At 37.0% G+C, this 12,086-nt stretch overlaps 1 protein-coding gene across 10 annotated transcripts in view; it reads right to left on the bottom strand.

The window, feature by feature from the left end:
* Positions 1-12,086, bottom strand: part of TATDN1 (TatD DNase domain containing 1) — a 33,162-nt gene that overhangs the window by 16,626 nt on the left and 4,450 nt on the right. For 5 of the 10 annotated variants that reach the window (XR_012490617.1, XM_019721936.2, XM_074316256.1 and 2 more), the window contains exons 2-6: positions 10,546-10,611; positions 8,651-8,700; positions 5,831-5,894; positions 4,136-4,279; positions 3,995-4,037 (exon numbers count right to left, since the gene is read on the bottom strand). Coding sequence is in view for 8 of the 10 variants with exons in the window: in XM_019721936.2 (XP_019577495.1) it covers positions 3,995-4,037; positions 4,136-4,279; positions 5,831-5,894; positions 8,651-8,700; positions 10,546-10,611 (367 nt within the window). In the remaining 2 variants the exon portion in view is untranslated. Of the gene's footprint in view, positions 1-2,411; positions 2,553-3,994; positions 4,038-4,135; positions 4,280-5,754; positions 5,895-8,650; positions 8,701-9,699; positions 9,814-10,545; positions 10,612-12,086 lie in introns of those variants that run through there. The other 5 variants (XM_074316257.1, XM_074316262.1, XM_019722515.2 and 2 more) reach the window with 5 other exon arrangements.

The following is a 12,086-nucleotide window of genomic DNA, read 5'->3' as shown; positions in this document are numbered from 1 at the left end:
GTTATGAGAGGTGGCCCAGAGCAATGGCAACGACCACCACCACAGCCGGTCCTGCTTCCACGGCTCTCTCACCCCCTTTGCTGGAACTAGCTGGGCTGCGAGTCCATGTCTGCAGACCACAGTTCTCAGAACTGCAAATATTCTATTCTTTTGATCTGACACTGCTACTGTTCTGCTTCTAGCACCAGGCAGGTGGGGGCGGGGCGAGCTCTGGGAGGGTAGGGAGGGGGCAGCTAGGCTCAGTGCCTAAGGCTTCTGTTCTCTACTCAGCAGTGAGGGCTTAAACCACCGTTTTCAGCCTTCTTCCCTCAGTCTTTGCTCCGACGTCTCTGCCGTCAGCGTTGGGTTCAGCCGTGTTATATGCTGTCCCCTCAGCCCTGTGGGCCATAAGCGGAGCCCTGGCAGTCCGAGTTCTTTCCTCTCCCACAGCTGCAGTAGTTCCGGGATGCAGCAAGCTCGGAGCACTGAGTTAGGTCTGTGTCCTGTGCCGCACAGCTCCGTCTCCACACTTCTCCCTTCCCTCCTCCCCCGCTTGGGCAATCTGCCCACCTTTAGGTGAATTCGGTAGTGGGCCGCTTCATCTTGCTGTCTGCTGTGCAGGGAGCCCTTTGTGGAGTTATAGTTATTCAATTTGTTATAAATTCCAAGGGAGACTTCAAGAGGGTCACCTCATGCCACCATTTTTATGACATCATGGTCAAGTAGTTTTAAGTGAAACCAGGAGTTACAAACAACAGGTGTCTTATTTTCTAAGGGATTTATGTCTTCTAGGCCCCTAAATTTTGGGGAACAATTTCTGTGTTTAACTCAAATCTCTTTTGCAGTATTTTCCTACATCTTGTCTCCTGAAGTACAGCACTATTTTCCCGGAGTACCACTTTGCACTCTTGAAAAGGCTAAATTTAAAAATCAGAAATATACTTTGTAAAGAAATAGTCTTCCTAAAATTGGTGGTCTGTGTCTTTAGTACCCAATGTTTAGGTTTTTAAACCATCTTTTCAGATTCTGCCAGGCTAGAATAAGCAAAAGTATTTTTAGTTAAAGTAGGAATTTCATAGTGTAGGAAATATTAGCGAAACTTGGGAGAAAAAGATTTTAATCATTACTATTATTTCCATAACCTCTAAAGTAATTCAAATGTCAGCAATTAAGTATGCTCCAGCCATTATGTAAACTTTACTATGTATCTGGCTTCTGGCTTACTATGGTATCTGGTATCTGGCTTACTATGTATCTGGCTTCACAGCAGGCAGTACTCTCCACTTTTCGTGTTCTCCCCTGTAAACTGAGAATTTTTTTCATGCACAATTCTGTGTACAAAGCCACATGACCAAGTTGCAGATTTACAGAACCTAATGATCAGCCTGGAAATTAGCTTTCCTATCCAAGAGCAGGCAAAAGTACAATTTATGAAAATACCAGATGTTCAAGTAACGTGTGTACAGAATCTGTATAATTTTACAAAAGGTCCATGTGCTCAAGCTAGACAGGTAACATAAGGAAGCCATGTGGTAAAAAATGATCCCTAATGATACAAATTGAGGACAACTGGTATTTAACATCAAATGATTAGTCTTTAAAGGGAAAAGAAAAACCCACCATGGTAATTACAAATAACAATGTAAGTCAAAGGGCAGGGACTGGCACTTGTTAAGGGATTTCTCTGCTTTTATTTATGATTTTTTTTTTTTAGTTCATAAATGAAAATCATTTGTGAAGTTAAAATTTGCTCATTTTAGCAAAGCTATAATTTGATTCTGATGGTATTATTGCTTCTTATAGTTTAGGGTCAACAATTAACTAAGGAAGGAGAAAGGCTTGAAAAGTTTAGCTTCAGAATGACAGCTTTTATTAATTAGAATTGAGGCGAATCAGAAAGAGCCACTGCGTCACACCAGTGTACCTTACCCCAGGGTGGTAATCCTGCCTCTAAACTGGTTGATGGCAAAGATGGCCTTAATCTCTCATATCTGAGGTCCCTTAAGTCCCCAAGCATTTACTTTGAAATTCTGTCTGATGTTTGATTTAAAAAACAAAAAAAGACCTGCACGGCATTAACATTTTAACATCCCAAGAACAATGCCCAAAGGAAATTCTTCCCATTCAAGTGAACGGAGCTCTAACTTGCAATCAGGAGAGTAGCACTGGGAGGAGAAACTGGAAATACAGGGTATGCTTAAAGGATAACCATACTGAGGAGGCACTTGGTAACCATTTACTGAATGGAGGTGGAACGCTGCATAACAGATTAGCACCTGTGTAATTGGCATGTGTGTTAAAGCATAAACTATAGCCTGCTATATATACTGTTTTAAGTTCTGATCTTAAGACGGCCAAGTATCCTCAAACAGTAAAACAGAACTGATGCTATCAATGTTTTAACACAAACGATCGAGTTTAAAGTTATTTACGTTGCATTTTGGAATTGGTATTAACGTATCTGGGTGGAAAGTCACACGGGCAAGGAAGGTATCTTGAGCGACTCTGCCACTGTCCATGATTGTCACACTGCAGTCTTTGCCTCACGTTGCTCCTCGTAGCCGAAACAAGCACTAAAGTGGAAGAATTATGATGTGTGAGCTTAACCTAAGAACCTATTCTGGACGAGTGTTCTTCTACTTAACTATGAATATGTGAACTGTTAAGGTTAAATGAACTGACCTACATGATATTCAGGAGAGGTATGGGATTTAGTGACCCTGTCGGTCATCCCAGGAACGTCCCTGCAAAACACAGCAGGTAAGCTGTCCTGACTGTACAGCTCTCAAAGGCTTATATAAATGAGAGGACTGAGACTCCACAGGACATTACTGTAGCCCATCCCATGGCACCTGGTTACGGACCTTCACACTCCAGGACTTCTGGAACTTGAAGTCTGAGGTATGACAGACAGACTCACTAGTCAATCTGTTCCTCACTACAGGCATTTTCACCTGGGATGGACATGGGATTGTGTAGGTGGCTGGATCGGGGAAGGAGGGAAGCAAGTACGCTTTTGGCATGTATTATATAATTCGAAAGATTCCTTCAGACCATCAAGTCACTGGCTTAACCATGAGCGTATGACAAGATGGTTAATTATTAACTATTATGATAGAGCTACATGGTATTTAAGAGAGAACTTGATCCAGACTCTCCTTCATGTATAAGCAACTAAGCAGATGGAGGGTGGTTTATTCTGAAATAGCTCTAGGGACTAGATATTATACCTTATTCATATTTTTGTCTACTGAGTCCTAGCAGTTTCTGGCACATATTACTCTATAAATATGTTGAACGATTGAATAACTAAGTTAACACCCTTTAGAAGCTCATTCTAATGTATTATCATCTTGATAATTAAGACACTGTTTTTGAAATTCAAAATGCTCATGTCTTAAATTAAGCCTATGACCTAATTTTTCTTTTCAGCCTGTAGCACTACCCACCTGTATGTCAGGAGCTCCAACTAAAAACTACGGCACTAGTGTGGAGGAAGTCCCCAAGGCTTGTGAACTTTGGAGTTTTTTAAGAAGCCACCACTCTCAACATAGCTCCTATGAAAGGATTCTCCTGTTCCAAAGTGCCTAGCAAGAGTAAAATATGTTTTCCTAGCTTTGGTGATTGATACTATAATCTCTTTTTAATATCCCTTCCTCTTAAATCACACGCCCCACAAAACAATTTAATTAATTTCACCGGAATGGTTCACATGTGAATGCATTTATTAAGCAAACAAAAAAATAACAAAAAAATCTTTGTTCTGTGAAACTCATCCCTTATTTCTACCATTAAAATCAAACTAGATAGTTTATCAAGTGGGAACTATGTTTCCATCCCTTATGAATTACATGTAAGTACACATGGAATTTGTTTCACTTAACTTTTGATATACAAAGGGAAAAACAAAAAATCCTGAGGCTTAATCCAACTACATACTGAACTGATAAACAAACAAACACTATTTAAAAAACCACTCTTAAGATTTTACAATAAAGTCAACCAATGTCCTTACTTGAGCTGAGTATCTCTGGGACAAAACTGTAGTCGGTCAAAATCTTTAAAAGATAAAAAAGAATCAATTACCACTCGTGACTTGTACAGAACAAATCAATTATTTTCAAGGTCACTGTAATAGGGCAAGGGTGGCGCTTACCGAGTCCACATTCCCCTATTGCTACAACTTTCCCCTTGTTGTTTTCAGCAAGATTTAGCAACTCCATTAAGTAAAGATCAGGATCGTTCTTTTCAAATTCATCACATCTTGTAGGATGACATCCAACGGTACTGAAAAACATATCTAGCACAAAATAATGTTTTAGGATTATTTTCAAAATATTTTTTTCATATTTATATTTAATATACATACATGAGAGAACTGGTTGATTTTTAACAATAGCCATCAACTATTCAAACGGCCAGCACTGCATTAGGCTAATCACGTAAGAATTTTTGGAATACCGTAACAAAGTAGAACATGAAAACTGCCTTAATGCATTGGCAAAAATAATTAATGCAACTCTTTCCAAAGCTTGGTATTTACTGAGCCTTGTAAAATGGAAAATGAAACAGTTTCCTGGAGAATGAGATGTCATAACCTAATTTTAAATCTTTTATATTCACTGTTCATGTAGCTGTCCAATTCCATGTATTTACTGTAACAGTTAAAATGCATTCCTTCCCCTTACACAGGGTGACTTAAAGAGGTGGAAAGGGGATTAGTTTTCCTAATAGAAAAATGAAGCTCACGTATTTGGAGGCCATACTTTGACAGCTTTAGTCGTATGGAACACAAATGTGAAGTCCAACAGGGCTTTTGAATGGCTTAAGGTGCTCCTTGCATGTGGACCCAGGGGAGAAGTGTGGAGCCCCCCTAGGGCTCCCATGCAGAGGTTTACAGATAAAGGGAGGCAGAGTTTTTCAAGCAGAGAGGACACAGGTATGTGGAGAGGAGTGGAAGAGGGCTGACATCTGGGGTCCCAGAAGTTTTAAAAACATCTGTTTAGGGGTAAAAAGTATAGAAGACAATATTCTTATGCACTTCACAAGCTCTGGGAAGAGGACGACCTTTATGACCTTAATCACTGAAAAAAAGTATCAGTGGATCCTGTCACAAAAAAGAGCTTTTATAATAAGTCAGTCGGTATTTTGGAAAAATAACATGGGATGCTTTGTTCTTCAGTGTCTAGCAGATGAAGTATGCCCCCCAGGCACCCACAAAGAGTTAAGTAAATGAATGCCAGATAAAGGAGGTGTTTTATATAATTAGGATTCCTTTAATTGCAAAACTTTAAAAAGATTTCAAATAAATGCAGAATGTAGGAGCATAAAGCAAGCATCTAAGCCTTGTAGAACAAAAAATGTATCACATGGAATATATATCATATTATTACTTGCATTCCTGGGGCCTTGCACAGTATCTGGTGTGTGTAATAAATATTTAATAAATGATTTTTCACAGCTTAAGTTAAAAAAGAATAAAAAGCAACTCATCTTAAACACATTATAATATACATGCAAAAATTCCACATCAGGCATATTTGAGGTTTAATTGTATAACCTTATAATTCTCATTAACCTTAATTCTCATTAACCTGGTGACCTTAATTCCCATTAACTGAAATCTTAAAATAATCCTTATTAAGTACAATGAGAGGGTTTTATCAAGAATCTGATATACCAATGGGTACTTTGAATTTTTCCATCTTAATCATAGCCCATTGAAATTAGTCTCTTTTCCTGCTGTTTTAACAGTCATGATCCATTGTATTGTACCTGAAGCAGTTCAGGAAAGACTTCTTCAAAATAACTTAATTCATACTTTTTTTTGGTAAAAGTAATATGTGGGTACCATTTGTCTGTGCCAAATGCAGTGCATCTTTACTGTCTTGTAGATTTCCGCCTGTAATCATAAACTGAAATAGAAAGAAATAAAATAAGCCCACTTTAACAGGGTATCAGTAACACTTTCCCAAACATACCTTCCTGCTGCTTTTTTCCAGAATGCTCTTCTCTCTTAGAGTATCACACACCCACCCTTCCTTTAAAATCCACTGAAAGATCACGTCTGATGTAGTGTTCCATCTTCCCCACTCCATGTGCACCCACAGACACACAATACACAGAATTCGTCACTCTTTCCTATTAACATGTATTCACATGTTTGTCTTTCCTATTCTATTAGACCATGAGTTCTTGACAACAGAGATCCAGTGCTTCTGAAACGTTGCAAAAGACTGAATAAAAGGCTCTCTAAATTTAGAATTCTGTTCATCTAAATCAGTGACTCAGTAGCGTCGATTATTTCAACAGCTCTCCAAGTGTGGTGCCGGAACCCCCGGGATCAGATCAAAATGATTTTCGTAATACTAAGATGCTATCTGCTTTTTTCACTGTCACTCGGTCACGTGACACATGTGCAATGAGGAATTCCAGAGGCTACATGGTGTGTAATATCACGACAGACTGACTGCAGAACCAGTATTCGACATTCAGCAGTCTTCTATCAAGCCAGACATTAGAGATATGCAAAAAAATGTAGAACAATTCCACTCATGTCACTAAATTTTTTGGTTTGGAAAATAGTTATTTTTCATAAAAATATGCTCTTTATGTGATATGATGATTTATTGTTATTTTTAAACGAATTAATAGACATTTAAAATTTTTCAGCTTTCCTTTCTCATATGGTACATAGGAACAGATAAAACCGACATAAAACAAAAGCTCTTTGGGGCCGTCAATAATATTAAAAAGCATGAGGGGTTCTGAGGCCAAGAGCTTGAGAATCACTGGGTTCATAGTGTGTACTGATGACTTCTTTGTAGAGAAATACATGGCCCCTGGCAAAGACGCATACTTCTAGAGACACCCATTAGGGTCCACTGGCTGGCAGAATACCATGTTTGCAAATCTGTGAAAAGGAACATGCCACCCAAGTGCGATGTGTTGATGGTGATTACTGAGGCAGCGCTGCCTAAGTGCACATTCCTCTGCAAAAGGACTGAAGCACAAAGACGCACATTTTAAAAGCATACTTCAAGAGGGTCACTGAGCTAAACTGAAGAATTCATTCTAGGTACACACCTAAAGAGAAGACATACAAAGCAGAGGAGGAAGTCCAAATGATAAAGACATTTTCATATAGCAACTTAAACTTGTAACATGATACACACTGAGTATCTATTCAGGGAATGCACAGCCATAATTAAATCCTCAACTGCCTATAAAACATAGGGTATAAGATATTAACAAAAATATTGGGAAAATTTTGTTTACTTATACTACTTAATTTTTTAATACAAGACTAGGTGCCCAAATCCAGAATTTCAATTATGTAAAATAGTTTCTAATCAAGTCTACCTTGTAGTTTATCTAACTTTTCCAAATAGATGAAAAAGTTAAGGGCAAGACTAGAGGACATAATTTCGTCTCCCACGTTGATAAGATGATGGCAGCTTCCACCATAAACATAACAGATTGTACACTTCATGCCTGATACAACAGATACAGTACCAAGTGCTTTGCATTCCATTTTTATTTAACCCTCACAACAATTCTATTAATTAGGTACTATTATCACTCTCCAAGTATGGATAAGAAAACTGAAGTCTGCAGAGGTGAAGCATGCCGGGTTACAAAGCTAGGAAGAATGAAGCTGGCGTTGGAAGTCAGGTTTGTGATGCCATAACTTGGCTTCCAACCACTACAATTAACTGCAAGATACTGAATTCAATTTCAATTTGGAACCATGTCCAAATAAATTTCACTTCAGTCCTTTCCTTCCTAAATCCGTGTGTGTGTGACTGGAAATGTTAAGCTTAAACTATTCATGGCTAACACATGAAAATTTAGGAGCTTGGTATTTCCAAGTTTGTAGAAAAGCATTTTATAAAATGATTTACCAAGCAGAGAATGACTACACAATGAGAAATTAATGTTGTAACTTTCATCCTTTTTTATTACAATAGCATACAATTTTAGAGTTGGAGACTGCAGAACTCATTTAGTCAGCAGTCTAACTTTTTAAAATGAAGTTATTCAACTTAGAAGCCAAGTGTACTGATACCACACAATGGAATTTAATCTTATTTCTTGTGTGCATGTATGTACTAATGTGCTATTTTTAAGAAATACTAATTTTTAAAAATATCTATTCAAAGAATTTGGCACTGAGCTAATATTCATTTGCTCAGAACTCTCTAAAAAGTAGTAGGAATTTTCCTGATAATGAAATTGTTACTGTAAAAATTAAAATGTCCTTCCAGTTGTTTGAAATGGTATACTCATACTATAAAAACTAGACTTGCTGACAGATTCATGTCTTTTTGATAATTGCTTAACTCTAGTAAGTGCTAAAATATATTATAAAATGTAGTAAGAGTTGCCTCTGCAGAGAAGCCTGGTAATTCAGATAGGTTTAAAAACAACTGCAAAGAGACTTTGCCATTACCATGCTTCTGATCATATGGGAGGACTACCCACAAAGTCATTTAAACTGTTTGAACAGAATATGTGGATATATTTTATTTCATTAACTTGCTAACATTACATATTGCTATTATCAAAAAATGTCAATTGTTCCATTGGTTCTTTCCCTTCTATTTTGCAGTATTTTAACCAAAATTTAGTTTTTAAAAAAATCTCAAGAGTAACAAAAACTAGATGTTACCTTTTTAACACCAATCTGGACAGCCCTCTGTATTACATCCTGTAAATCATCTGTAAAAGATGAAGCTTTCAGTAAGGAAACTTGGTAAATAAAAATCCATTTACCTACAGAATCACATTTACTAAGTCAAAATCAAATTAATAATATTTGAGTACTTTCTTATAATAGAGCTAGTGATAACCTTAAAAAAAAGGAAAGAAATCTGTATAAGCAAACTAGATGAAGAGGTATCCTTTTAATTGTATTTTTATTCCGCTGATCAAAAGGAGAAAAAGTGACAAAAATCAGGAAGTTCAAAGAAAGATGAATTTGCTCCCTACAATTAAGTCACTTGCCTTGAATTTCAAACTTGTTGGTACTGTATTTTTTAAATAAAAATAAAGGACAATTATTAAGATTATTTTTACTAGGGCTTTTCAGAGCACACCTGCAATGACTCCCAAAACTCGATATAACATCTATTTGTAAATTTTAGTTAATGCTATATTTCTATAATTCCCATTCCCATTGAGAAAAGATAATTTCCCTGACATTTGTTTTTTGCTCTTTCCCAAAATTCACTGTTAAATAACAACAAACTTTTCTGGAGAGATCAACAGCAATTACTGAGCTCTGAGAGGCCTGAGGTAAATGGACAGCAAATAAAACAGTTATATCATAAAGACCTATTTCTTAATTTCATATTTAAGCATCACAGTAAATATACTGGAATTCAATTACTACTACTTCTAGAGTAGCTATAAAATTTTAGACAAAAAAAATCAACTTAGTGAACTTAAAACGAAGTAGGGCAATCAGCTTTGCTAGTTACTATAAATTAGAGTAATACTGATACTGTTCATTATAAAATTTATTTCATAAACACACATATACAAACATACATAGAGTTACAAAGCATGAAATCCATTAAATGCTATAAAGGCAAGAAAAGCAGAATGTAATTTTGTACTTGAACTGTACTATGCAAGTAACACGAAGACTTCACCTAAACTTCTAAATAAAGTAGAAAAGTAAGTTTTGAGGGAAGGTTTACAAAAGCTAACATTTACCCTTGTTCATCTACAAAACATTCTCTGTATTTAGAGCTTCCACTTAGTATCACCTAGAGGCAGCGTAAGATTAGCTTCCGGCTAAGCGTGTTGAAATGTGCAATTCCACATCATCTGGAAACACAAAACCAAATTTCCTGTTTGCATTTACATAATCACAAGTATAGTAATTTTCTGAGGCAATATTCACAGGCTAGTTTATTAGAGAAATTCTTCTTTTAAAAGCCTGTCACCATCATTTCCTGCTTATTCACCTGACATAATAAACCTTTGAAATGAACTGGATATGATCAATATAAGCCATTTTGCTTTTGGCTACTCTTCCCACCTATATATACTACAGGTATCTAGGATCTAGTAGGTCTTGCTGGAAAGGGGGAAAGGCAGACAAGGAAGATGGACTGCAGTGTCCCACCTCCTGAATCACGTTGCCATTTAGTCACCCAGCTGAAAATGCTTTCAAAAAACTAGACATACTGATATTCAACTGTACACGATTTTTTAATTATGTGCCCTACTGTTCAATTGCTTAAGAGACTAAACATCAACTATGTTTGGCTTTTGTGCATATGGTTCATTTAAAGTTCTACATTCAAAATTATAAACTTCTCTGCACAAGAAGTGCATGATTAACACTTGGTTACAATAGGTGCTTTATAAATATTCATGATCACGGTTTACCAACAATAGCTTGTATGTGTTTCATGTTGTTTACAGTTTTATCCAAGATGTGTAAGTCCTTTAATATTTCTGTTTTAAGACTGGATTATGCTTTTCAAGATCTCCTTGAGACAAATGATTTACCTTCATAGAGAAACTGTTTACCTTAATAAAAGAAACATTTACCTTGATGCTTTTGAACCCCCCTATATATTCCTCTGAACATAGGATCTGTCAAGTTGATACCAATATCTGTGGGAAGCAAAAATAAAATGATAAATCATCAAGAGCCCATATTTGAAAGTTCTACTTTAAATAAAAGCTCCTGTTACTAAATTTCATTCACACGTTCATTCACTCAAAGAAAATCGGAGTGCCTACAGCTTGTCAGTTACTGTGCTAGACACCTGGTGATGAGTAAGAGATGAGTACAAGATGAGTACGAGAGAATTCCTGCTGGTAAGAGACTCATTGTAGAATCGGGAAGGCAGACCTATTAGAAGATAATTAAGAAATATTACAGTTAGACACTGACACTGTGGGACCCAGAAGAGGAAAACCCAACCTAGTCTGGTAGCTTTCCCAGAAGAGGCTTCCAGAAAGAAGGGCCCCTAAACTAAACCTTAAAGGATGAGTTAGAGTTAACTAGTAGAAGAGGGGAAATTGCAGGCAGAGGAAGCAGTGGAAGCAAAGCCTCGATGGTGTGAAACAACACAATGATTGTGCAGAACTACAGGCCCTTCTAGCTGCTGGAGAAAAGTGTAGGGAAGGGAGTGGCCAGACTCAGCTATGTTACAGACACTTGTCTTTAAAATACCAGACACAACAAGAAACAATGATGGCTTTTAAGCAGAGGAGTAAGACTTGTATTCTGGACATCTCATTCTACAGTCTTTGTGGAGGATAGGATTCGAAGAGAGCAACTAGAGTGAGGACACCTCATTTGGAAATAGGCAAAAGCTCATATTTGCAATGAAGAGAACCTGAATTAGAGTAATGCCAGTGAGGATGCAGAAAGAATTGTTTCCTTTATTCATCAAATACTTATGAACACCAACTCTGTGCCAAGTACTATGTAAGGAGTTAGTGGCCAACACTTGGTCCCTACCCTCCAGAAATTTATAGTCTACATGGCAACTACAAATATAATTTGTGATTAATAAGCTAGACTGTAAGCAATACGAGGCAGGAAATGTTTATCTCCATTGCTGTAGCCCTAGAAACTAGCACAATGGTTGTGTGAAAAATAATATAAACGGAGCCATTTCAAAATGGAGTCAGAGCTACCAATCCAGAGGAACTGCCTTGCACATCTTATCCCTCAGACCTTTGGAATGTTTCAACTGCACAAAATAATCTGTGGGCTGGGCCAAATAATACTGTATTCCAAATAACTGTTTACTAGCTAACAGGAAAGCATACATCCTGACTACCGGACTGAAAATTAAACATTCTTTGGAATTAGCACCACTGTGTTTTGCTAAAGAATAACTTAGCTTATTTATACCTATAGAAATTCCTTTTTTGGCTTATTAACACCAATATAAATTCCTTCCTTCTATTCATGTAATGATTCCCTTTCCCTTTCTTATAAATGCCCTTTGTCTTCACCTCCTAATCAGAATAGTATTTGGGTTTCTACCTGAATCAGTGCTTCCCAGAATTGCGATTCTTTTTGATCGCAAATAAATGTTGCCTCTTACCTTGCCTTTGTATTTTGAGGTTAA

Source organism: Rhinolophus sinicus, linkage group LG12 (genome assembly GCF_036562045.2).
Source record: "Rhinolophus sinicus isolate RSC01 linkage group LG12, ASM3656204v1, whole genome shotgun sequence".
NCBI classification, from domain to species: domain Eukaryota; kingdom Metazoa; phylum Chordata; class Mammalia; order Chiroptera; family Rhinolophidae; genus Rhinolophus; species Rhinolophus sinicus.
The sequence above is the reverse complement of the archived record's forward strand: the minus strand, read 5'-3'. Positions and strand labels throughout refer to the sequence as shown.